General features: G+C 36.2%; 4 protein-coding genes across 6 annotated transcripts in view; 3 read left to right on the top strand and 1 right to left on the bottom strand.

Annotated features, from left to right (window-relative positions):
- The first annotated feature begins 1,794 nt into the window (after positions 1 to 1,794).
- LOC111461696 (E3 ubiquitin-protein ligase PUB24-like) lies at positions 1,795 to 3,162 on the top strand. The gene has a single exon (XM_023105310.1). It carries the CDS (start codon positions 1,807 to 1,809, stop codon positions 3,052 to 3,054), a length of 1,248 nt encoding a protein of 415 aa, XP_022961078.1. The 5' UTR covers positions 1,795 to 1,806; the 3' UTR covers positions 3,055 to 3,162.
- Positions 3,163 to 5,937: 2,775 nt separating this feature from the next.
- Positions 5,938 to 7,791, bottom strand: LOC111461732 (E3 ubiquitin-protein ligase PUB23-like). Its single transcript, XM_023105361.1, has 2 exons — positions 7,396 to 7,791; positions 5,938 to 6,808 (listed from the first exon to the last, which is right to left on the bottom strand). Exons 1-2 carry the CDS (start codon positions 7,789 to 7,791, stop codon positions 6,002 to 6,004), a joined length of 1,203 nt encoding a protein of 400 aa, XP_022961129.1. The 3' UTR covers positions 5,938 to 6,001.
- Positions 7,792 to 12,274: 4,483 nt separating this feature from the next.
- Positions 12,275 to 18,786, top strand: LOC111461822 (dnaJ homolog subfamily C member 8-like). Of its 2 annotated transcripts, none has more exons than XM_023105508.1 (9): positions 12,275 to 12,591; positions 15,607 to 15,697; positions 15,802 to 15,862; positions 15,987 to 16,064; positions 16,831 to 16,904; positions 17,551 to 17,664; positions 17,767 to 17,874; positions 18,345 to 18,383; positions 18,475 to 18,786. In XM_023105508.1, the coding sequence occupies exons 1-9, from the start codon at positions 12,488 to 12,490 to the stop codon at positions 18,559 to 18,561; spliced, it is 756 nt and encodes a 251-aa protein (XP_022961276.1). In that variant the 5' UTR covers positions 12,275 to 12,487; the 3' UTR covers positions 18,562 to 18,786. The 2 variants fall into 2 exon arrangements, with proteins under 2 accessions (XP_022961276.1, XP_022961275.1); XM_023105507.1 differs by lacking the exon at positions 12,275 to 12,591 and adding an exon at positions 15,243 to 15,403.
- A 2,787-nt stretch (positions 18,787 to 21,573) lies between these two features.
- Positions 21,574 to 26,187, top strand: part of LOC111461597 (serine/threonine-protein phosphatase BSL3-like) — a 14,048-nt gene continuing 9,434 nt past the window's right edge. The window contains exons 1-7 of one of the 2 annotated variants that reach the window (XM_023105181.1): positions 21,574 to 21,720; positions 21,802 to 22,658; positions 23,705 to 23,765; positions 23,854 to 23,932; positions 24,042 to 24,121; positions 24,230 to 24,324; positions 26,025 to 26,124. In XM_023105181.1, coding sequence (XP_022960949.1) covers positions 22,223 to 22,658; positions 23,705 to 23,765; positions 23,854 to 23,932; positions 24,042 to 24,121; positions 24,230 to 24,324; positions 26,025 to 26,124 — 851 coding nt within the window. In that variant the 5' untranslated portion in view covers positions 21,574 to 21,720; positions 21,802 to 22,222. Of the gene's footprint in view, positions 22,659 to 23,704; positions 23,766 to 23,853; positions 23,933 to 24,041; positions 24,122 to 24,229; positions 24,325 to 26,024; positions 26,125 to 26,187 lie in introns of both variants that reach the window. The other variant, XM_023105180.1, reaches the window with a different exon arrangement.

Here is a 26,187-nt window from a genome sequence, read left to right as displayed (position 1 = left end):
CTTTTGAAAGTACAAAACGACCAAAATAAATAAAATAAAAAAATATAGGGACAAAAATGAACGTTTTGAAAGTACAAAACGACCAAAATAAATAAAAATTAAAAATATATGGACAAAAATGAACGTTTTGAAAGTACAAAAACGATCAAAATAAATAAATTTTGAAAATACAGATACCAAAATGAACATTTTGAGAATACATGACCCAAATGAATAAAAGCTAAAAGTATAAAAAGTAAAATAGTATTTTATTTAGAAAAAGAAGAATTTTATTTAAAAATATATTCACACGTTTATGATATTGTTTTTTTAATGAATTATGGGTAGCTGGTTTTTTAAATAAGGATACTAATGGGAATGGGAAACTTGCAATCTTGTGTATGTACATGCAGAAATTTGAGCACACTCTTCTTATCCAAAAAAACACGACTAAAAAAGTACTTTAAAGTGGAAGTAGCGTTTATAAGTTTGATCTATAATCTATGAGGCGACGATGGAAAAACTTTTATTTCCTCTTTTACCCTTATACTTTTTAGTAAATTCCTATTTTACCCTTTTCCTACTTGAACGTAACTCTTCGATTTTTTAAGTGTTTGTGTTTGTTGAGTTACATAGATGCAATTGATGTCAACAAGAGGAATGGAGGTGCTTACACATTAAAGTGGTGTATCGTTTTGTTACTGATCCAAATCTAAAGAAAATAACCAAAAAAATCACTATAAAAAAACATGTCTACTAGGGAGAGGTTTACACACCCGTATAAGGAATGCTTCGTTCCTCTCTCCAACCGATGTGAGATCTCACAGTAATTCACCATCCACTTTCCTTCGGGGCCCAACGTCCTTGTTAGCACACTGCTTAGTACCTGACTCTGATACCATTTGTAACAGTTCAAGCCCACCGTTAGCAGATATTGTCTACTTCAACCCGTTACGTATCGTCGTTAGCTTCATAATTTTAAAACACGTCTACTAAGGAGAGATTTTCACACCCTTATAAGGAATGCTCCGTTCCTCCCTCCAACCAACGTGAGATCTCACAGTAATCCACCATCCACTTTCCTTGGGACCCAACGTCCCCATTAACACACCGCTTGGTACCCAACCCTGATATCATTTGTAACAGTTCAAGCCCACCACTAGCAGATATTGTCCACTTCAGCCCGTTACGTAACATCATTAGCTTCATAATTTTAAAACACGTCTCTACTAGGGAGAGATTTTCACACCCTTATAAGGAATATCAGAAAAAACCGAGAAGGGAAAACCCAAATAGAACAACATATCGTTACTAGTCGTTAAAAACGATCAAAACAATCAATAATCAAATAGTTATCAAACGGGACAGTAATTTCTCTACCTTCACATAATCACCCCATCGTAAAAAATTCAATTCCCGAAACCCGAAATTTCGTAAACCAAGAATTTTGCCAAGGTGGGCCAAACCCATTGACTTGAAACTTTTGCACCCATTTCATACCATTCATACTACAAAATAAGGTACATTTTACATATGCCACTAAACCCCATTATTGGGAATTTCCCCAATAAAAAGTTAGGCCATATTACTCTCAAAATTAATGTAAAATAACACAAACCCATCACATAAAAATCACATTTTTTTTTCTGTTCTTCAACCAATGATATCATTCCAAGTGGCAGTCAAAAATGGATCTTTTCTTATGAGTTGACCGTGGAATAACATTAATCATCGGTGTTGACTGGTAAAACCCTCTTTTGAAGCCTATAAACTTCATTCAATTTCTCTCTCCTTTGCATCAAAATCATTGCTTTTTCTCTCTCCTCCATGGATGAACTTGCAGTTCCTCCATATTTTATTTGCCCAATTTCCTTACAGATCATGAAAGATCCTGTTACTGCCACCACTGGTATTACTTATGATCGTGAGAGTATTGAGAATTGGTTTATGACGTCTAAAGATGCAATCTTTTGCCCTCTAACCAAGCAGCCATTGACGAAAGCTTCCGACTTGACGCCAAACCACACGCTCCACCGCTTGATCAAGTCTTGGCTAGTTGAGAACGCTACCCCCGGTAGCGGATTCGATCGGATTCTAAGTCCTAGACCACTTTTAGACAAAACCCATCTCCGAAAACTCTTGCGGGATCTCACCGCCTCCGATGATGGGCTTCGTCACGACGCCGTGAGGAAGCTTTATGCTTTGGCTATTGAGGGCGACACGGCGTGTCGAGGTCGTATGGTGGAAGTCGGTGTCGCGAAAGGGATGGTTTTGTTTGTTATGAGATGTTTTAAGGAAGGGAAAGTTGGTGGGCTTGAGGAAGGTTTGAAGATTCTTAGTGTTCTTGAGAGTTATTCAATTTGTGAAACTAGGGTTCTTGATGTTATTGATTCTTTGAATTGGGTTTTGGGATTGGAGATGGAAAATCACATAATTATCAAAAGCTATGCCATTGAAGTCTTGAAGAAAGCAATTGATGCCGCTCCCTCCACCGTTATCAGCGGCTACGAACCACGGTATCAGGGGTTCGAATCCCTCCAGTTCTTCAAAAACGTCACGAATCTCTTGAGAGAAAAGATCTCAAATTCAGCTCTCAAAACAACACTCACAATTCTAACAAAGTTATGTCATTGGGGAAGAAATCGAATCAAGCTCGTTGAAGTTGGGGCGGTTTTCGATTTGATCGCACTCGAGCTCGAGAAGCCAGAGAAGAATATAACCGAGCTCATCTTCAACCTCTTGGCTCATCTATGCACTATGGCGGACGGGAGAGCAGAGCTCGTCCGTCATGCCGGAGGCATCGCAGTGGTTTCGAAGAGAATACTTAGGGTATCTATTGCAACGACGGACCGTGCGATCCAAATTCTGTCGTTGATATCGAAACACTCGGCGAGGAAGGATGTTCTTGTGGAGATGTTGAGGGTTGGGGCAGTGTCAAAGCTTTGCATGGTGATGCAATCTGATTGTGAAGGATACTTGAAGGAGAAGGCTAGAGAGATATTGAGGATGCATTCAAATGTGTGGAGTAATTCTCCATGTATTGGGGTTTATTTGATGACTAGAGACCCTAGATAGCTTTAAAACTATGATTATTCTAAGTATAATCTTGTAATGTTCTTCAAACTTTCCAACTTTTTATGAACAACTGTGAGATTTGGGCAGTTGGGTATAAAAAGTTTACGAAGTTTTAATCAAATTATACGAAATTTTGTTACGACTTCTTTTCCCGACCTCTAGCTCGTTCAAGAACTTGATCTCGAAATTGTAGAGATATCATCTTCGTTAGAAATGATATCAAAGCAATACCTCTTCTAGTAATGTAATAGCCCAAGTCCTCTTTAGGTTTTGCCTTTCGGGCTTTCCCTTAAAGTTTTTAAAACGTGTCTGCTAGGGAGAGGTTTCTACACCCTTATAAAGAATGCTTCGTTCTCCTCCCCAACCGATGTGGGGTCTCACAATTCACTCCACTGCGGGGCCCAACATCCTCGCTGACACTCGTTCCCTTCTCCAATTGATGTGGGACTCCCCAATCCACCCCCTTTCCGGGCCCAACTTCCTCGCTGGCACACTGCCTCTTGTCCACCCCTCTTCGGGGCTTAGCCTTCTCGCTGACACACCACCTCATGTCCACCCCCTTTTGGAGCTCAACCTCCTCGCTGACACACCGCCTTGTGTCCACCCCTTTTTGGGCTCAGCCTCCTCGCTAGCACATCGCTCGGTGTCTAGCTCTTATACCATTTGTAACAGCCCAAACTCACCACTAGCAGATATTGTCTTCTTTGTGCTTTTCCTTTCGGGTTTTTCCTCAAGGTTTTTAACACGCATCTATTAGGGAGAGGTTTCCGCACCCTTATAAAGAATGTTTCATTCTCCTCCCTGACCGACGTGAGATCTCACAAGTAAGATGTGGTTCGGGGACGAATTATGGCAAAAATTAGTGGACATATAACACTCGAGTAAAGAAATGATACATTCAAATAAGAGCGATCCTAAGAATAGAATGCCTACGAAAGTTTTTTAAAAATCAAAAGTGCTTACCCATACCAACAATGTGCATCTTTTTCCACGACTCAATCATAAAAACTCCAAAGTTAAGCACGTGAGTGAAGACAAAACATGTTAAAATGACCCGTATTGGTTTGTGGGGGATAAAACTTTCACTCTTAGAAACGAGAAGTAAGTAACGTGACCATGTTACACGAGAATGTAGGAGTCATCAAATGTCCAATCTGAATTTTGAATCCTAAACATAGGACATTACCGATCCAATCGACATGTCGTGATTTTTAAATGTGGTCAAAGCAATTTTAATTTCTTAATTCACAACTATATATATATATATATATATATAACTTCCAACGTTTTAATCCATTGTATAAAATTATTATATTACTACAACTTTGTATTGGATGATTGTGACAATCCATTTTGGTTGGAACTATATGGATATTTAATTATAATCAAATGACTTTGTGGATCACGATGAGATTAATAATCATTGGTTAATCAATAATTAAGCTTCATTTAATCATTTAAGTTGCCTAAGTCCAAACTTCAATGTGTTGATTTTCCTTTTTTCTAAATATCGATTATAGTGTTCAAAGATTTTGATCGGTCAAAACTAATCTGTTCGGTATGGAGTGGTGTATACGGATTGAGTTCGGGAAATTTTTTGGACCAACCAGATATTTTCGAATGGTTGGGTTGGTGACTCGAGCAACCTGAAAAAGAATTTTTCAATCCAACCCAACCCTCTCTATTTTCGAGTTGGGTTGGATTGTCGGGGTGTTCTTCTTCTTTTATAATTATTTTAAGAAACATACTTATCCATAATACATGTTACGTTAATAGCTAAAATCTCATAAAATTCAGATATCAAACGTTCACAAGTCACGATGCATTACTAATATCGATGACAAAAGTCAAATATTCTTAAGATTTTCATAATAATCTTAAAAGTAGGGTTGTGTTGTAACTCTATTTTCTAGTTGATCGGGTTGGACCGACCAACTAAAAAAGTCAACACAAATAGATCTGAATCTTAGATTTTTTTTAAAAATTCTAACTACAACCCAATTTTTATAGTTTTAATTAATCCAAGCTGATCCAGTAATCCCGCTAACTCGGACTACCTAATCCAAAAGTTGAATTTTTTGAAAACCGAAAACTGGGTTGGTTCGTGAGTTCACATTTTTTTTATTGGGTCAACCCGACCCAGTTATTTTCCATTTAGACCATGGGCCTATTTTCCATTTTGGGCCTATTTTCACTTGAAGCCCAATTTTTATTCTATTTGTACGAGTCACGCTCGGTTTGAAATGATCTTTTAAGTACAAAAAATATATATATATTTTTAAGCACTCGAACCATCATTTCGAATAAACTCTCAAGAACAAGAACGAGATATCTTTAGTTGTTAAATTTCTAGTATACAAGAGTATTGTTCATCTGAGACTAAAAGATTATAGATTCAAATCTCCTAGCAATTTTTTAAAAAAATTGTTACTTTCATTTGCATAATTTGGTGTTAGAGTGCTCTAGAAGATACGTTAATTAAATATTTTTAACGATATGCCCTTCTCTCCCTTTTCTCATTCTACCACCCTCGTCCGACGATCGTAGTTGACGTAGTTGGATCACCTTCCTCGATACCTTCTATCATCACTTCCTCCATTCTCGTAAACCATCGTAGTTGTCACCCTACGTCGTCAAGTGAAAATTTGTTCTATCTTGGACAAAAGAATCTCTCTCGATTTGCTCCTTCGTTTTCGAGACAAAAATAATCTACTACCACGACCACACTAGAGCAAGGAGAATAGCGAGTGACGAACAATCATTTTTGTTTTAATAAGAATAGCGAGGAGAATAAAGATAATCGTTGACGTAGAAGATTTTCGAACCTATAGTCAATGATTATCGAAAAACAATCACATAGCTTAATAGCTTCATTGAATAATTTTGTTTTGGACGCTTCATCGTATACATACAATTAACAAATTCAATCAATTAACGAGTGTATTAACTAAAACCGATCAAACCCGGACGGAAGAACGAGAACACACTTCGTACCCTTGAAAATGCATCGAAGAAAATGAAGAATTTCCTTGATTCTTTCATTAGTCTTCAAACTTCCACCAATTTGAAGCATCAAACAAAGCTTCCCAACAGCCCCAACCTCCACCATCTCCTCAGCAACTCCGAAATTCCCAACGTTGTTCTTACAAACATGGTACAAAATCCTAACCGCCTTCTCGTTGCTAAAATTCGACACTCGAAGAATCTTCCTCGCCACGACGGCCATCCCTCCTCCGTGTCGGAGCAGCTCAGCCCGACCTTCAGCACATTCACAAAGCTGGTCCATGGCCATAATTGCCAACTCGCATTCTCTTCCAACGGTGGAGTTCAAAAGCAGCTCGACGAGGTCGAAAACGACACCGTGTTTCACGGCTTTGATACGGTTCCGACCAAATGGGGCCAAGTGGAGGAGGATTTTGAGGGTGGGTTTTATGGCGATTTGGTCGTTTAAGGCTCTTGAGAGTTGGATGAAGAGATCGTCTTTTGTGAAGGTTTTGTGGGTTTGGTCGGAAATGGAGTAGAGGGAGCTTAGGAAGGCTATGGCGGCCGCTCGGGATCTCGAGGTTTTGGTCACGGCAACGATGGAGATTACGACATCGATGAGGTTAGAGTTTCGGATTAAGAGATGCTCGAGGAGAGTCGTGGGTGAGTTGATGTTCGAAATGATTTCTATAGCTTTTTCTACAATGACATCCTCATTCCCATCCTCGGGATTGTTCAACATTGATGCTAAGAACTCCATGGATCGAGCATCCTAAACATATTGTCGATCATAATGTTCCATTACCGAATCGATAGTAGATGTTTTAGTTAATTAAAAATTGTGTGTTAAACGTACGAGAAGACAGAGACCATTTGCAGCTCAAACGCGATAGACAATAGCACGAGCCGAGTTATACCACTAGTAATAAATCTTAATTATTATTCTCAATAAATTAGTTTAATAAAATTATATAAACTTTTATTTAATAAAATAAAATATTTACCCGTCATATTTCAAAAATAAAATATAATTAAAATATATGATCGAAAAATAAGTTTTTTTTTAAATTCAGAGTTGTTTTTATTTTTGAAATCGGGCTAACTATAACAACTCAAGCTCACAGCTAACAAATATTGTTCACTTTAGCACGTTATGTATCATCGTCAGCCTCACGATTTTAAAAAGTTTGCACAACGATGTTTCGTTTTTTTCTCCAATCCCATGGATCTAACCCTAATCCCGTTTTCCTCTCCAATCCCGTGGATCTAACCCTAATCCTTTAAATATTATCGGAGAAAAATAAGATTTTTTTAATAAAAAAATAAGAAAAATGAAAATTAAATAGTATGAATGCTTGCCTGCAAGTAGATTTTGTTCCTCTCAGTCTCAGCCAAGAAAGCTTCCAATTTGTTCAGGCACTCAAGCCTTGAGCTTCTACCTCTCATTGCCTCCTTAAGGATCACCTTAACAACATGCCCTCCATCACCCTCACCCTTAGGGCTTCGGACCCGCTCCGCCCCGTGCTCGGCGTTGACACAGCACCACCCTTGAATCACCCGACGCAGCGTATGGTTCGGCGTCAAATCTGTACCGATCAGTGGCTGCTTTGTCACCGGGCAGTTCTTGCAAAACAAGAGCCATTTCTCTATGCTCTCTCTATCGTATGTGATCCCGGTCGATATCGTCACTGGGTCGCTCATGATTTGTAGAGAAATCGGGCACAGAAAGTCGGAAGGAACCTCGATTTCGGGCATGGCTTGGTTGTGGCTTTATCGCTTGTTTGTGACTTTTATATGGGTGAGTGAAGGAGAATAGAGATGGGGTAGATAGCGTCTTAAATTCGGAAAAGTTATTCATTCAATCGGGTCGTCGTCCAATAATCGTTTTTCATTCAAAACCTATCGAGTCTAATAAATGTTATGATAAAAATTAATTAAAATATAGTTTTTAAACATTTGACCGTATATGAAATTATTAGTCACGTTATTCCAACTCTTCAAATATGCTTAGCTTTGAGATATTCTATGTTTAGTGACCTCCGTGAAATTTTTTAGAATATATGTGAGTGCGGACAAAATAGACTAAAAAACTCGTGTTGATTTGTGGGGATAGTTTTCACTCGTATAAGCAATTCTAGACAAATATTGTAACGATCCAGATCCACCGCTAGTAGATATTATCCTCTTTGGGCTCTCTTTCGGGCTTCTTCTCAAGGCTTTAAAACGCGTCTCATAGGGGAAGGTTTCCACACCCTTATAAATGGCGTTTTGTTCTCCTCTCAAACCAATGTGAGGCATCACAAATATGTAACGTGGTCATATTGCAAGGGAATGTTGGGGACATCGGGTATCGAATTCAGGTTAAAGATGTTACCATAAAAAAATTATTTAATAAAACAACACGTGTAACAGCTCAATCCCACCGCTGGGAAACAACACTTCTAACAGACCAAGTCCACCGCTTGTCGGTTTTGGTCCGTTACCTATTATCGTCAGCTCATGACTTTAAAATGCATTTACAAGAGAGAAATTTAAACTTTTTTTTTTTTAAGGAATGCTTCGTTTCTCTCTCCAACAAACCGTGGATCTCACAACATGTCCGGTTGGAAGCATATTACTTTATACATTCAACGATATAAAATTGTCAGTAACATTGTTTCAGCTCTCTCGAATAATTTCTCGACTTGTCGGTCAATTATTTAGAGAGAGAGAGAATTGGGAAGACTTTTTAAAGGGTTTGAAAAGGACAGAGAGAGAGAAAGAGAGCAATTTAATGGAAAGTCCAAAACTTTGACTTTTTTTTTTTTTTTTGTGGAGAAAATTATTGTAATGAATAAGGTGGAAAAGTTAAGTGTTTGTAGGGTACGTCGGCGTTGGATATATATATATATATATATATATATATTGTTGACTTTTTATCAAACTTTTATTTCTTATTATTTTTAATTAATAAATGTCATTTATGACTTTATTAAATTTAATTCAATTCTTGGAATTATAAAATTTTCAAACTTAAAAAAAAAAAAGTTTTGATTATTATGGGGATGTGTTATATAAATTTTTCGTTAATATTAGTTATGAACATTGTACGATAAACTGATAGCTCGAGAATGTAACGTCCTGTTTTATCAAAATAAATAAATAAAATATTCAGTCGCTGAAAATTCTACGAGGATCGGGGAATTACGTTCCCCATGTTACACCGAGTCGTCAACCAACGAAGCCCTCGACGCTCAGCCAATGCCAGACGCCCTCGAACACCTGCAGAGAAGACGGAGGAAAACCCCGAACCGGCCTACAACCTGTTGTTGTCATACAAAACACTATAAAAGGTTTATTATAGTGTTTTTCTTTAACAATGTATGAAATTATTGACATAGCTAGTTGTGGGAGAATAAATAAATAAAATCAATTTAAATAAACAAAATGTGAAAAAATCATACTGGTACAAACGAGAAAATTTAGTAAATAGTTTGTCACTGATCTCGATTGAAGAGATGAACGAAACATTCTTTATAAGGGTGTGGAAACCTCTCCCTAGTAGACACGTTTTAAAACCATGAGGTTAATGACAATACATAATGGGTCAGTAACGGGTCAAAATGGACAATATTTATTAGCGGTGGACTTGGATTGTTACAAATAGTATCAGAGCCAGACATCGAGCGATGTGCCAACGAGAATACTCGGTCCCAAGAGAAGTGGATTGTGAGATCCCACGCTGGTCAGAGACGAAACATTTCTTATAAAGATGTAGAAACATTTCCCTAATATATTCTTTAAACAGTGAGACCGAGGCCGGTAGATAAATATGAAAGTAAAAAAATAATAATAAATAAAAAACATTTTTTTGTTTTTCCTTTATTATTTTTCAATTTCTTTAAAAAAAGAAAATTGAACGAAAAGTATTTTTAATTATTATTTTAAAATATTTTAAAAAATATTTTCTTCTTTCCTCTCGGTCCCCTTTTGACTCACACTTAAGAATTAGGTTCCCGACCTGCTTGTCATAACTTCGTTTTAAGCCTACTAAAGTTGACGATCTCGTTCTATTATTGTCTTCGAAATTGAAGGTCAACTTGAATTAGTTTTTTAAATATTTAAAAGGTCGATTCAAACAGGTCGTTCTCTAACTCAACAGCCTAAAAACATTGGTTAGGGTTTGAATATTTTACACGTTGAACGAAAGATGATCCGAAAATTGGTGGGATTGCGAAAGACCAAAAACTTGTGGTTCCTAATGAAATAGGTCACCGAGCAACTTGGTGGTAATATAACTTCACCTCACTGACTGTCTTCAATAGCGTTAACTATTTAAGTCTACTCGTTGAAGCTACAATAAAAACAAAATTTAACTATAAAAATGTTAAGAGTGGACAATATATAGACAGAAACCGTTTATCATCAATAAAAAAACGTTAAAAATGTTCTTACCATCGATATATGGACGGAAAACTTTTACCTACGTCTCATAAATCGTCTTCATTTTCCATTATTTTTAAGAGTACTAAACGGTACCGTAAAAGTTTTTTAATTATGAAACTTTAGAAAATTCAAAAATATTTTTTTAATACTTTTGGTAATAATATTTAAAAAATATTATTAAAATATTTGAAAATGATAAAAATTTATTTATTTTTATTAATTTAACTTTAAAATTAAAATAAAATATTTTCTTCTTCCGTTAATTTTTTAATTAACTATACATCTGAACCTTCGAGTCTCATTTGCAATAAATACTCTTATCGAATGGTATAAACACCCCTAAGCTTTAAGCGTGATTAAAATTAAATTTTTATAGTATAATATAAATTATGAATGAATAAGATTTTGCGAGATTAAATAGTAAATATTTAACACAAAATTAAAAATAAATGAAAAAGACTTGGACTAAATTTTTTATTTATTTTTAAGAAAGGTTGAATTACACTGGATAATTTTTTAATAAATATAATTTATATTAATATAAAATTATCCTAATAAATTCAATAATATTTCATAAATAAAATAAAATATAATATTTAATAAATATTCAACTTAATTACAAAACCTCAAATTTAAAATATAAATTTATTTATTTACTAATACATTAATTTGGTATCTTAGTTTTTATTTTATATTTTAGGCGAGACGAAAAATCTTTCTCAACTCCCTCTCGTGTTCCCGTATAAATGAGGATTCCCCACAGATAAAACATTTATAATAGCAATTCCAGTATTTAAGAATAATTTTGTATTTTTTTTTAATATTGAAAAGAATATGATATGAACCAAGAGACATCAATCATACAATAACTTCAACGAAGATGTGAAGAAAATGTTTTTGAAATTATCAAAAGATAATTCAATTTATGCCGCGCATTGAAGAATAATTAATTTTGTTATAAATTTTGGGTGGATTATCAAGGGTTTTATATTTTATTAATGTATTTACTTTAAATTACCTTTACACGGTGGTTAATTATAGTCATAGATACATATTGGCTAATTATGGTCATAAAATAGGAATGTTACCAACTCTCGTCTATGTAAGGTTTAGAGTTTCATTTTGAAGCTATATAAAGTCTTATATTTGTAGGGAGACTTGGAAAATAGAGTAAAATGAGCATTTGTGCTTTCTTCAGCCAAAAGATTAAGTTTATTTGCAATTCTATGCGGTTTAGGTTGCATGTAGAATCATTTCAAGCTCGACATGATCAATCTTGTTTGTGGAGTGATTAGAATCTCAAACAAGTGTTCTTGCCGTGAGATATTTAATCAAGAAGAATCATTCAAACTAGACATGATCGATCTTGTTTGTGGAGTGATTCGAATTTCAAACAAGTGTTCTTGCCTTGAGATATTCGATGAAGAAGAATCATTCAAGCTAGACATGATCGATCTTGCTTGTGGAGTGGTTCGAATCTCAAACAAGTGTTTTTGCCTTTAGATATTTGATCAACAAAGTAATCCGAATCTTACTCCCCTTACAGTGATTCTTTATTATTTAGTGTCATAGCCTTCCCATAGTTTGATTCCTTATCGGGATAAGTCTCAACACCAACCAAGTTCCATAAACTATCGATTTAGCAAAAAAAATATATTAAAGAAACAAATGTGTACATATACATATACATATACATATACATATACATATACATATACATATACATATACATATACATATATATACATATATATATATATATATACACGTATGTGTATATATTATTTTTTAAATATTTTTTTAAAACGTAACCTGAGTTCCTCGAATTGGATGGATTGTGGCTTTCAGGTGTCGGATTTTCCGAGTTTCTCACAATCCATCCCTTTCCCTCATCGTCTTCAACCATACAGCTTCTTCTCAGGTACTCCCAATCGAGCTTGATCCGATACCTTCAGAATTGGGCAGAAGGAGATTCAATTTCGGCTCACCGATTCAACTGCAAACTCAAACACAACGCAGCTTTTTTATGGGTGACCCCAATAAATCCACCTCCACCGCCGAGGAGGACTTGTTGCTCAAGACCTTCTTCGCCGAAGTTAGCGAAGTTGAAAGAGATAACGAAGTTATCAGGTCTCTCACCTCTCTTTCTCTCGATTTTGTTATCCCCAAGCATCGTTTTCTTCTCATGTTTTGGTGGTGTATGGCATTGATTTTAGTTAAGAGCTATTAGGGTTTGTGGGGGTTTTCACACGGTCTATCATCGGTATGGTAGTGATTTTTAGTTCCTTATCTAGGAGTGTGCGAATTTGTTGTTTGTTGTTTGTCTTTACTTGGATCTTGTAATGCTTGATGATTAGAATTGAGTTCACTTGGTTAACGTGAGGATTTATTTTTGGGAATTATTTCTCTTGGTCGCATTCATTGGAAATGAGAATCTGTGTTAGTATTGCTAGGGGATGCTTTGTAAACACTTGGATTAGATTGGATTTTTTGTTCTGAAAAAATTGCACTCCTCGCCCAAGGCCCTAGACGTTGGAGATATCAAGGGACCCTGGGCCTTAGCCAATGGGATTGCCCGTTGGGTGGATTTTTTATTGTATGGAATCCTTTTGGAGACAGAAATGCCAACTTAGATAGTTAGTATGGTGATAAGAACTCAACTCTGTTTCGTAGGTTGGTGTCATGTAGACGAAGAAACTCCATTGCAAAAGTTTCGTCCGTGGATGGAATAAGTTCCTTTTTTTTAATCTCTTGATGATGAAGCTAATAGGAGAAATTTATGGATTTCTTTAAGAAGCTTATGGGGCCATTCTTGGGATTCAATCTCATATTTTAATTTGGCGTAACTGGTCATTGAAGAGGAAGTTTAGAAGCAATTATAGACATAGGATTGTATAAATTACTTGGCCCCGATGGATTTATGATGGAATTTAGTACGAAAGGGTGGAACATTCGATAGAGATTTCATCTGTGCAAAATGGTTGCGGAGTAAAGAGTCTTTGTGGCACAAATTTGGTGTAACGAGCATATACAATCTAAGGGAAAATGGCTGGTACGTGGAAAGTTGTAGATACCATACAGATTCCTCTGTTACACCGTCCAAGATAAAAGAAAAATTAAATCCATGACTTAAAATAGCTAGATTGTTGTATTCTGGTGTTAAGTTTGCATCAATCCGCACTATTAATGTACTCTAGACAGGCATATCTTTTGTAATTTCTATTATCTCTATCGCTATGCTAGAGGATTTCTCATCCGCTTCTATATCTTTCCTAACCATGAAATATAGATCGACACCCCTTCTTGGATCTTAGAATAAGAATCTACGGTTTCTCCCTGCTTTAAATACCTCCTGTTAGTCACTCTTTAGTTAGAAGATATTTAGTGGGGAACTTCTCTTATATTGCAGTTTCTATTAAGTTATAGATTTTCTGTTATCATGATTCATCCCCTGCCTTATTACTTTTACCACAAAACCTATTTGAAAATTTTCCTTGGAGAATGTCAAAGACTTTGAATTTGAGATTATGTAGTTTGTGTTTTGTTCGTCTTCTGGAAAGTCTAATTTTGTCTCGACATGTGTCTAAGTGTGTTTGGAGTCACGTCCATTTGTGGTATTTTTGGGAGATTGGCAAACAGAATATCATCATCATGCCAATGAAGAATGGAGACTCCGGGACAGGGAATGTGAGAAAAAGGAATTCTATCACAAGCAGAGTAAACTAACAAGAAAATGAGGATTCTGGTTTTAATTCTTATTCTCATTCTTGCAAGCCAACCATTACCTAAATGTATTGCTCTCATGACTCCTTCAAATCTTTCAACTGGAAGCATTTTCTCCAAATGTTTAGCGGTTTTGCTTGGGATTTTGAACAAAAAAGAGTTGGTAAGTGAGAATCTAAGCTAGGATTGATGGAGGATGAAGTTGATCATTCCCCTTTGAATGAATGTGGTTACTTATATTTTTTTCAAGTATGGAGTTAAACAACAATAGTGCTATGACAAGTTGAGTTCAGCCATTTTTTACATGAAAATACTGGAAAGATTATTTTTCTTCAATGTCATTGACAACATTTCAGCCTACTGAAAGGAAGTAACATGACATGCCATCAGCTTAATATTGAATATTAAGGCCTCATAATTTTGTTTGTTTCTTATACTTTCATTTTCTTAATGAAAGCTGGTTTCTCATGGGCAAAAAAAAAAAATCATTTGGGAAATGTTTTGCTCATTTGTAACAGTCTATTTGGTTTCACGAAACTGAGGCATAATTTATGTGGAACCTGCCTCCATAACATCTTTCTGTCACTTTTTAGGGTGGGATAAGGAAGCATGGAGAATAAGATAGAATTAAAATTTTAAGATCAATTATCAAAGTGAGCCCAACTCGGCAATAATTGACATGTACTCCTTCATTTGAGAGCACAATTCAAATTCCCATCCCCCACTTGTTGTACTCAGGAAAACTTAGAGATCGGTTACGTATTCTTGTAATTATCATTTAGATTTCATTATTTTGGATTGGAGTAACTTTTGTAGTTTGAAGGGCTCCTTTTGTTGGGTTGGTTTTTGTATGCCATTCTATATTCTTTCTTTTCTCAATGAAAGCTTGATCTAAAAAAATGGTATCATGTATTGGACTCAGATAAGGGAAACATAGAAATCAACGTCCATCCGAGGAGGGAAAGTGTTGTGAGACCCAATATCATAACAATTAATTATAAATAGCTTGTACATCGAGTGATTAGAGAGGAAAATATAAATTAAGGTTGGAGAAGATATGGTTGGGAAGTTGGGGACTGATGTTTCAATGTTTCTACTTGATAGACTCGTTAAATTTTCTTATAATCATCTTTGTCTATTTAATTTATTTTCCTTTAAAATTAATCCAATTGAATAGCTTTTTTCTGGGAATCTTCTTTTGCCTCTATGTCCAACAAGGGTACCTCGTTCCTGCTTTTGTACTTAATTCTGTTGATACTATGTTGAATGTTGATTATTTGAATTAGAAGTTCTGGTTTAAGTTTAATTTATATCAAAATTCTCTGTCTTGCTTGTAATATAATCAAATCTTTTTTCATGTACTATCCACAATTATGGTGTTGGTATTATCTTTTGTAACGTTTGGGAGACTTTTCTCTCTAGGATCTTGTCCTGCTTCAAATTGAATCCCTTCGAGTATCTGAAGTTACCATTTGATGCAACTCCAGAAGAGGTGAAAAGACAATATCGTAAGGTAATTGCTTTGCATGAAATCTGGTCTTGAACAGGACTGTTTCTATAAGTACATGTGCCCTTGAGATTCGGCGAATTCACTTTAAAATGCCTAATTATTTGTAGTTATCATTGCTGGTTCACCCTGATAAATGTAAGCATCCACAGTCGAAAGAAGCATTTGCAGGTATATTGACTTATGATATTACTTTTGTCTCCTTTAATGTTTTGCATTCAAGGCGATTTAGATTTTATTTTAACTGTCCGCGCATGTAATATCCAACTAATATCAGTTTGTTGATGCTTGGCAGCATTGGCAAAAGCCCAGCAGCTATTACTTGATGAGCAGGAAAGGGGTTATATTCTTAGCCAAGTCAATGCAGCAAAAGGCAAGTGATCTAATGCTTTTAGTGAGATAACAAAAAGAATGGGGCTACACGCACTATAGGCGGGGAATAAAATTTGTGCCTACCCATATCTATATCTTACCATTGCATTGCACTTTAGTTGACAAAGTTTCTTGATTGCATTGCCTCCATATGAGTTAGGGAAATTGATGTTTTTGCGTATTTAGATTACACCATATTAAATAAAGCCTCAAACTACTCGGCGAAGAAAATTTTAACCTTCTCAACATGCAGTTTTTTTTTTTCTTTTTTGTGAGGAATGAATTTGGTTGATAAACGAAATACAGAAAAGACCATAGCCACAAATTGAAGTAGTTACATAAGCATCATAAAATCCAGCTCTGTTTAGTTTTTTATCCATTATATCATGGAAACTAATCATTTATATCTTACAATCTTAGAGCCTTTACAAAATTATGGCTGAAGAGTTTGAATTGAATCTACCGTGATTATTCTTCTTAAACACTAACCCTAGTCTATGTCTAAGTGTAAGTCCACTAATTTAAAAGACTTTGGTTTTGACTCATTTCAGTATCTTGCCTAGTGCCTGCCTTAGCAACCTTACTCATATATGGTGCAGTAATATCCACATCCATTTGTGCTTACATGTTGAAGGTTCTCCTAATTACAAGGGTTCATTTACATGACCTAGGTCCTTAAATTTCTGGATACGCTGACTTCATGGCCCCTAGATATTTTTTCTATGGAGTTGAGAAATTTTCTCACTTGTGCTTATTTTGAACTTCAGAAGAACTTCTAGCAAAGAGGAAGAAACATTTGAAGAAAGATACAGCTTCGAAAATAAAATCATTGGTTGAAGAGGTTAGCTGAATTCCTTTATTTTCCACATTTCATATGCTCTTGTTACCTTTATGTTCTAATTGCAATATCAATGGAGTCCATTTATGGTTCAAATCTAGAGTTGGATCATAAGGCTTCCATCTGTGAATTAACAGAGGTCTTTCTTTCTCTTATCATGTTGTGAATGAAAAACAAATTGTGGAAAAGTTGATGAATGTTATTTTGTTCACTAAAGTCACGTTTGTCACAATGAAAGTATCGTTTTGCATTAAAAAAAGAACAATAATAAATAAAGGTAAGGTACGGCAAGGGAAAAGTAATTAATCGACTTCTTTAACTAAGACTTATATTTATATACAATAATTTGCATCTAACATGTTGTAAAATTCTTCCTCCAACTGGCCTGATTGATTTGTTACAAGGGCAGCTTAACCATCCTCTATGTAATGTCTTTGTGAGAAATCTTCCAACTGCTCTTCATTCCCTATCTGTAATGCATTTAGCTTGCTGACGAAATACTGGATTTGAATTTATATAAAGGTTCAATTGATTGTCACACTCGGAATTATGGTACTATCCGTTGATGTATTCACATGATTTATGTATAGTATATGTCGTAGTTCTGTATTTTGATTTCCATGACCTTTTATGCCATGGTTTGACACAGGGAAAATACGAGCAACAGTATGAGCGTACAGAAGAATTCAAGCAAGAACTAAAATTGAAGGTTCGAGAAATATTAACAGATCAAGAATGGAGGAGGAGAAAGATGCAGATGAGGGTATGCAGGACGCTCAGATAATTTCATATTCCTCTGGATTCTTTTAATTTCTAATATTTGGGAAGGATTGTTCATTATCTATATTGCTTTTCTTTCATATAGATTTCTGAGGAAGAAGGCAGATTGAAAAAAGATGAAGAAGAAACAAAAGAAATGTGGAAGAAAAAGCGTGAGCATGAAGAGCAGTGGGAAGGAACAAGAGAACAAAGGGTTAGTATTTAACACAATGTCTCATATGCATGCTGTCCTTTTGGTTCTGTAAAACTGTAGAATTTGCAACTTTTGCCTGTTGGTATGCTTCTGGAGGAAAGGAAACAACTACCATTCCGAATTTTCTCTTCGGGAAATGCCATTTTAATGAAATGAGGCATATCCTGGTTAAGATATTTTGAATTTGTTTATATGATAATGGGGGATTACTAGGTTAGAACGGAAAAGTTTATGAATTCGTGCTTTCGGTTTTCTGGTTCTATTATCTGATTCGACACCGTTGATCATTGAGCGTTTGGCATGAATGTTTAATGCAACAAGCACGTGGAAGAATTGGTAGCTTTATGCTAAATGTTCAACTTCGAGTTGGAACATGGAGTTTCGAGTCTTTGATTTCTTCACCGAACTTTTAATACAAAAAATAGTTGAATTTGCACTTATGCTTTTCGTTTTTTCGATGTCGTCGTCAGGTTTCAAGCTGGAGAGATTTTATGAAGGGTGGAAAGAAGGTAAGATGATATGTATTTGGTTTGCGGTGTTATACAGACGGATGTCTGTGATTAAAATCGCCATAATTTGAGTAACTTGTGTGTGGTACAGGCTAAGAAAGGAGAAACTCGACCACCAAAGCTGAAGACTGAGGACCCCAACAAATCATACGTGCAGCGGCCGGTAAAGCGAGGTTAATTGGTTCTATTTCATATAAAATTTGCACTGCATCCACTTCTAGGCTCCGGCGAATTCTAGGGAGATTGTGGTTGTAGGCTGACGCTAGTTTCAGATCTTATTATTACTTGCTTGTAAACTACGCAGTTAGAATGCCAAGTCTTATTCATACAATATCATTGTAGCACAAATGCTTTTTAGTTTGGTTTTGTGATATAAATAGAGCATTTTAAGAATTGACTGTCAGCTCGGGGAGATGATGCGTCGGTTTGGTTTTGTGATATAAATAGAGCATTTTAAGAATTGACTGTCAGCTCGGGGAGATGATGCGTCGGTTTGAGGGTAACATGTTTGATAGTTGAGTTTTATGTCGTCAGTTTGAGGACATGCTTAATAGTTGAGTTTTATGCCCTCAATTTGAGGGATCTGTCGGTTTGAGGGTAATATGTTTGATAGTTGAGTTTTATGCCCTCGATTTGAGGGATGCATCGGTTTGATGGTAATATGTTTGATAGTTGAGTTTTATGCCCTCGATTTGAGGGATGCATCGGTTTGATGGTAATATGTTTGATAGTTGAGTTCTATGCATTCGGTTTGAGGGTAACATGTATGATAGTTGAGTTTTATGCCCTTGATTTGAGGGATGCGTCGGTTTGAGGGTAATATGTTTGATAGTTGAGTTCTATGCAGTTGGTTTGAGGGTAACATGTATGATAGTTGAGTTTTATGCCGTTGGTTTGAGGGATGCGTTAGTTTGATGGTAACATGTTTGATAGTTGAGTTTTGTGATATAAATAGAGCATTTTAAGAATTGACTGTCAGCTCGGGGAGATGATGCGTCGGTTTGGTTTTGTGATATAAATAGAGCATTTTAAGAATTGACTGTCAGCTCGGGGAGATGATGCGTCGGTTTGAGGGTAACATGTTTGATAGTTGAGTTTTATGTCGTCAGTTTGAGGACATGCTTAATAGTTGAGTTTTATGCCCTCAATTTGAGGGATCTGTCGGTTTGAGGGTAATATGTTTGATAGTTGAGTTTTATGCCCTCGATTTGAGGGATGCATCGGTTTGATGGTAATATGTTTGATAGTTGAGTTTTATGCCCTCGATTTGAGGGATGCATCGGTTTGATGGTAATATGTTTGATAGTTGAGTTCTATGCATTCGGTTTGAGGGTAACATGTATGATAGTTGAGTTTTATGGCGTCGGTTTGAGGGATGCGTTAGTTTGAGAGTAACATGTTTGATAGTTGAGTTTTATGTTGTCGGTTCGAGAGTAACATGTTTAATAATTGAGTTTTATGCTATCAATTTGAGAGTAACATGTTTAATAGTTGAGTTTTAGTCCGTCGGTTTGAGAGATGCGTCGATTTGAAGGTAACATGTTTGATAGTTGAGTTTTATACGGAGCATGTTTTTCACGTGATTATATGTTAGCAAACTCTTGTTTGGATGAAAAAAAAAAAACATCTTCATGATGAAACACTTGAATCCGAATTCTTAAAATATTGTTTTTTTAATGTTAAATGGAAACTTTTTCAAAAAGACTCGCACTATCTTCTACTCTTTCCTTTATTTTTCTCATGACCGTTGTTGCTCATTTTTGACCACTGCCACCTCATCATCTCATCATGAATAGGAGAAAATCGAGTACGACCCGCGCTTTTAAATACAAATTTAAAAATATTTTAATTAAAGATGTCTATTTCTTGAGTTGAAAATTCATCCTACACGAGGACGAGAGAGGGAGGAGAGATTTCCCTCTATCAGCTAAACAAGGCCGGAGACGAGGAGTTGGTTTGGGAGGGAGGAGAGATTTCCCTCTATTAGCTAAACAAGGTGGGAGACGAGGAGTTGGTTCGGGAGGGAGGAGAGATTTCCCTCTATCAGCTAAACAAGGCGGGAGACGAGGAGTTGGTTCGGGAGGGAGGAGGGATTTCCCTCTATCAGCTAAACAAGGCCGGAGACGAGGAGTTGGTTCGGGAGGGAGGAGGGATTTCCCTCTATCAGCTAAACAAGGCCGGAGACGAGGAGTTGGTTCGGGAGGGAAGAGAGATTTTCCTCTATCAGCTAAACAAGGCTGGAGACGAGGAGTTGGTTCTATTCTATTCAAGATAACCGTGTCATTAATCAAATTATTGTAAATTGTATTGAAATGAAGTAGAATTATAAGATCATCGGGATCAAAATAGACATTTTTATGTTAATAATAAACAACTAAAACAAATAATTAATTAGCTCTTAAAAGAACCAAAAAAAAAAAATTAATTACTAGAATTTACTAGAACTAAATAACGGAATTAACATAAATTATTTAACCATAACGAATTTAGTTATATTAATTAAACCACATCATATAAATATTCTTTTTACTAATTCAAATGGATTTATCATTGTTAAATACTAATTAGTTCGTTAATTAAGCTTAATCACGATATTTATTACTAACCTTTATCGAACTTTTGATTTATTGATTGATGTTATATTATCTCGTACTTTTCATGATACACATAGATTTAGTCGAATAACATCTATTAATATATATTTTTATTTAAATTTTATTTTATTTCATTTTGAGAGAAGCTATTTTATTTACAATAATAATTTATTTTAAATTATCTAGTAATTATTATTTATTTACCCGATGAACATATGTCTGAAATTTATAATCCATCAATCTGAGTATTTATTTAATTCATGTTACCGACCATCGTAAAAAAATTAATAACTAGGAAATTCAAAGAAATTATAAAAAAAAAAATTGAATAACTAAAATATGATTAAATTAAATTAAAAAAAAAGTATTTAGATTGGGGAATTTAAAACAAAAAATTTAAAAAAAAAAACTATTTTTATCATCCATTTTTAATTGAAGAAAGAGGACAACAAGTGTGAAGGGCGTGACACGCGCCAGAAAGAGCGCGTGGGAGAGGTAAGAATATAGTTGTCCCGGCCCCATCGGATTTTGAGGCAAAAAAAAAAAAAAAAACACCTAGGAAGTAGGAGGTGAAATTTTCTGTTGAAGGAAAGAAAAAAAGGCTTGGACCCGTCTTCGGTAATTCCGGTGACCAAAGTCCTCCATTTCCCCCTCTCCGCCGCCGTATCGCCACGGCTGCTGTTCCTCCACCGTACGCTAATTCCTCACGTTCCTACGATCTCAATTCTATCCTAAAAGCACAGGTATTCGTCCATGGAAGACGTGTTGTTGTTGTTGTTGTTCTTGTTATGTACATTATTGTGATACCGGGTAAATTTTGGCAGATTTTGGGCTTATTGGGAGAGAGAAAACATCGTATTCGTTTCTCATCTCTCTCTCTCTCTCTCTCTCTCTCTCTCACTTTTGTATTGTACGTATGTCTTTGAAGGGGCCGCTGAGATTGTCATCGGAGTTTTGATTTTTTTGTGTTTTTGTGTTTTTTTTTTTTTTTGTCTGAGCTTCATCACGTGGGGGGAATTACGGGTGAAGAGGTAGAGAAGGTTGCGGGGATTGTATTTTTATTGTAGCGCTACTTTTGGGATTGATTGAAACAGAGGATTCGAGCTCTAGGGTTCCGGCGATGGGAGTTGGATGATTTCATGTGGATGGATGATTGGGTTGGGAATTTGAATGTTGATGGAGATTGGTGTTTGATGTGAATTTTAGTTCGGATCTCTACGAGTAGGGGTTTGAATCAAAGGGTTGATGGGGATGGAAGTCGATTCTTCTATGTTGTCCGAGGTCGATCACGATCTGGCGCAGGACCAGAACACAGCGTCGCCGCCTGCGGAAATGGAGGGAGACCAGGATGGGGAGCAAACTTCTGAGGGAAATGGATCTTCAATTCAGTCGCCGGCCGCATCCCAACAGCAGCAGTCGTCTACGCCGCAGGTTCAGCAAATCCCAGTTTTGGGGCCGAGACATGCGCCAACGTACTCGGTGGTGAATGCGTTAATGGATAAGAAGGAAGATGGCCCTGGGCCGCGCTGCGGCCACACATTGACTGCGGTGTGTGCTGTTGGTGAGGATGGGACTCCGGGATACGTAGGGCCGAGGCTTATCTTGTTTGGCGGTGCCACTGCTCTCGAGGGCAACTCTGCAGCCTCAGGGACTCCTACATCCGCCGGAAGTGCTGGCATCCGTATGTTTCTATTTTCATTTTACTTTTAGGTTGCTCCTCCCTCTTTTTGGGTTTCTGCCTGAAGCTTACTGCTTTTTTGCTGGAATTTCTTGGTGGTAATATCAAGTGAAAACTGAACATGGATTTTGCACGCAGCCTTTTGGGTCTCTATTCAATTTTCATTTTATATGATTGTTCTTCCACTTGCTATTTGATCGAATTACTTCTCTGCTCTTAGCTTATATCAATGCAGAACTAAAGGTTAAGCAATTTTCCAGTTCTATAGAATGTGCTGATTATTTAGTGTCATCAACCGACGTTGGGCTAAGGTGTGCATGATATCTTCAATATGAGATCCCAAGAAACATTTGAGGCACAAATTGACGAGAGCATTTGACTCAATTTTGATTGTATGGCTAGGAACCATTATGATTTGTAATGGTTCTCTTGCCCAGGTGTAGGATAGATTTCTTATCCTTTCCACTTTTTAACACCCCCCCGGCCAAAAGCATATATTGCTCTTAATCAGTTATGGCTATGAATACCTATTGGTATCGACAAAAGTCATCACAACTTTTTGCAGATTATCTTAAATAATCGATGATGTCAGGTCTCTACCCTCTGTCTATTGATTTAATATTGATGTTTCTACCCTATTTGTATGATGTTTATTCCGCTAGCTTACTAGCCTCTCTGAAATATAAATGTTTCGAGTCGCCTACTCTTGTTCTTTTATTCTAGTCTGCAGATAATTTTGGAGAGATGGTTGGTATCTCCCTGACAGGGTGTGGAACAGCCTTCGGGCTTCCCTGTTAACACATATGGTTAAGGCTTGTGTTGAGTGCAGGGAACATGAAATTTGACCTGTAGAAAGTGTTTTTTTTTTCTTCTTGTAATTTGATTTGAATTTTTAAACCAAAGGATCATCTATCGTTGATCCCTTAATTTTATCTGTAAGTTTACTCGGGATTTTTTTATGGGGTTCTATAGTGATGATTTTTAATAGCATTTTTCTCTTATTTTATTCTACCGTTATGCTTGACAATTTTGTGCCACTAATTGAGCAGGATTAGCTGGTGCCACTGCTGATGTGCATTGTTATGATGTTTTAACAAATAAATGGTCCAGGTAAGCTTTAGAGAATGCTATTTTCTTGCCAACTTGTTTCCTTTTTTACTTCTCAATGCATTACTTTAGTCGATGGATTTTTTTTTAGGGTTACTCCACTTGGAGAACCACCCACCCCAAGGGCTGCTCATGTAGCTACTGCTGTGGGAACAATGGTAGTTATTCAGGTATCTTTCTGTCAAATAATCCCACTTAAGTTCTCATCACATGCGGAATCACGTTTTAGATTTATTGATCAATATTATAATTTATTTAGGCCCCTTTATTTCAATGTAGGGTGGAATTGGTCCCGCTGGTTTATCTTCTGAGGATCTTCATGTCCTTGACCTAACGCAGCATCGTCCAAGATGGCACAGGTTAGAATTTTGTAGTTGTTCTTTCTTGTTGTTTGTTTGTTTGTTTTTTATTTTTTATTTTTTATTTTTTATGTTTGATCTAATAATAGATTGTTCCAAATCCTGTAGGGTTGCTGTGCATGGTCGTGGCCCAGGGGCACGTTATGGACATGTAATGGCTTTGGTTGGACAAAGATACCTCATGGTAGTTGGCGGCAATGATGGCAAGTCACTTTGTCTCACCTTAAATGAATGTAGTTTATTATTTATTGTTTCTTGAGAAGCCCATTGCTTTTTTATTTTTTTTTATTTTTTGCTATTACTTTTTGAGATTCCATGTAAGTTGAGTCAAGATGCCATATGCCGTATCATGTGTTACTAGGTTATAATCTGACTTCCTTAGTCACGTGTTTGGTAAAGGTTGAGACAGAGAAGAATACTTTTATTTTAGTTTGTGGAGGTGTATGTTTGACATGCTTTATCGGACAATGGGGTTATGAGAACCCTTGAGTGGGCTGTTGAGAGTCGTGTACCAACAAGAGGTGTGGTGTGCGATATTTCTGTATTTCTTAAGCTTTGTGAAGAACCTTGATAGTGTTAGAGGTCGACTAAGAGGTTCTTGAGTTACGCATCAATGAGCTTTAATTTAGAAGGGATATGAAGTGCCAAGATGTTTGGCCCTTATAGTGCCTAGATAACAAGTTCAGAATGTTCTTTTTATTTATTTTTTAAATAAGAACATGCTTAGAGGGTTCTTTTCTATTTTTCACTTTATAAGCAAATATAAGGACCACAAGTTTCTCAATCCACTCCTTCATTCTTGTTGCTACAATAAATTCTTAAAATTTCACACACTGTCCAATGTTTCATAATTTATATTTAATGTTTTGAAAATGTATACAAGGAACTATACTTTGAACCTGTTCAAATGGGCTGCATCGCTTTAGATGGAGTACAAACAAAAGAAACCATATTATTGGCATTAAAAGAGGTACAGAATAAATGCAAAGAAACTCCCTTAAATTTCTTTAGGAATAGCATAAGGAAGCACCTCAATGAGTCAACAAGAAGAAATTACTTTGGGAGTCCTTTGGCATGTTTGATGTTTTGCAGTGTTGTGGGGTAGTAACTGCTAAACTCTTACAAATAAAAGCATACCAAGAACCTATATGGTTTTTGATTTGTTCAAATCTTTCCTCTCAACTTTCTTGTTTGCCTCAAAAATGTGTTGACGCCTTTCTGACCAAGTAGGGTCACCTCCCTTGAAATCTTTTAGTCACATTTAGACCTTCCATGAGGACTAGTCATTTAAATACTCACTTTTGTCGGATGTCTTCACATTGCAACTTAGATGTGGGTGGAGAATCAACAAATTCTTTAAAAAGGGACTTTATGGAAACTATTCTAACAGCATCTTTTGAGACCAACACCTTTTTATCTTCTTATCTCGTAATTGGAACACCCTCAAATCCGTGTAAAAGCTTAGAAAATTCACTTATTTTCTCATCTCTGAGATTTCTTCTCTTGAATTATGATAAATTACCATGATTTAGAATCTTCTTGATATGCTTACAAAATCAACATATCTTTCTCCCTGGAACTTAAAAAAAACTTTGTAAACCTTAGGGCTAATGAACAATTTTCCACCCATATATCTATCACTCCAAAAGGGCGTATTCCTGCCATTGCCTACCCTAATCGAAAAGAATCTGTCAAAGGTATCTTTAAGCTTTATAATGTTCCATCAAAGGTTTTTTGGATATTCTTTTCACTTTGTAAACCACCCAATATTCTTTTTTCCATATATGTCATAGCCACCGCTTACGCCATAATTCACTTGGTTGGTTCATATGGAAACTTTCGTAACTTAGCTATTATCTTATTTTAGATGAATCTTGTTTAACTATTTGATTGCACTACTCAGGAAAACGGCCACTGACTGATGTATGGGCGCTGGATACAGCTGCCAAGCCTTATGAATGGCGTAAGTTAGAACCTGAAGGCGAGGGTCCACCTCCTTGCATGTAAGTTTACCCATTCTCTCTTGTTTCAATCAACAAAAACAAACCCCCCCCCCCCCCCCCCCC

Source organism: Cucurbita moschata, unplaced genomic scaffold (genome assembly GCF_002738365.1).
Source record: "Cucurbita moschata cultivar Rifu unplaced genomic scaffold, Cmos_1.0 Cmo_Scf00025, whole genome shotgun sequence".
Lineage (NCBI taxonomy): Eukaryota > Viridiplantae > Streptophyta > Magnoliopsida > Cucurbitales > Cucurbitaceae > Cucurbita > Cucurbita moschata.
Note: the sequence above shows the minus strand (reverse complement) of the source record. Positions and strands in the feature narration are given on the sequence as shown.

What these genes read in the sequence shown, in the direction of transcription:
- LOC111461732 (XM_023105361.1), bottom strand. Translation starts at nt 7,791, where the DNA reads ATGCCCGAAATCGAGGTTCCTTCCGACTTTCTGTGCCCGATTTCTCTA. An exon ending in GGAACAAAATCTACTTGCAG is followed by an intron (nt 6,809 to 7,395) that starts GCAAGCATTCAT and finishes CAATATGTTTAG; the next exon opens with GATGCTCGATCCATGGAGTT.
- LOC111461822 (XM_023105507.1), top strand. Translation starts at nt 15,264, where the DNA reads ATGTTTCAATGTTTCTACTTGATAGACTCGTTAAATTTTCTTATAATC. An exon ending in TAAAATCATTGGTTGAAGAG is followed by an intron (nt 16,905 to 17,550) that starts GTTAGCTGAATT and finishes GGTTTGACACAG; the next exon opens with GGAAAATACGAGCAACAGTA. An exon ending in GGAGAAAGATGCAGATGAGG is followed by an intron (nt 17,665 to 17,766) that starts GTATGCAGGACG and finishes TCTTTCATATAG; the next exon opens with ATTTCTGAGGAAGAAGGCAG.
- LOC111461696 (XM_023105310.1), top strand. Translation starts at nt 1,807, where the DNA reads ATGGATGAACTTGCAGTTCCTCCATATTTTATTTGCCCAATTTCCTTA.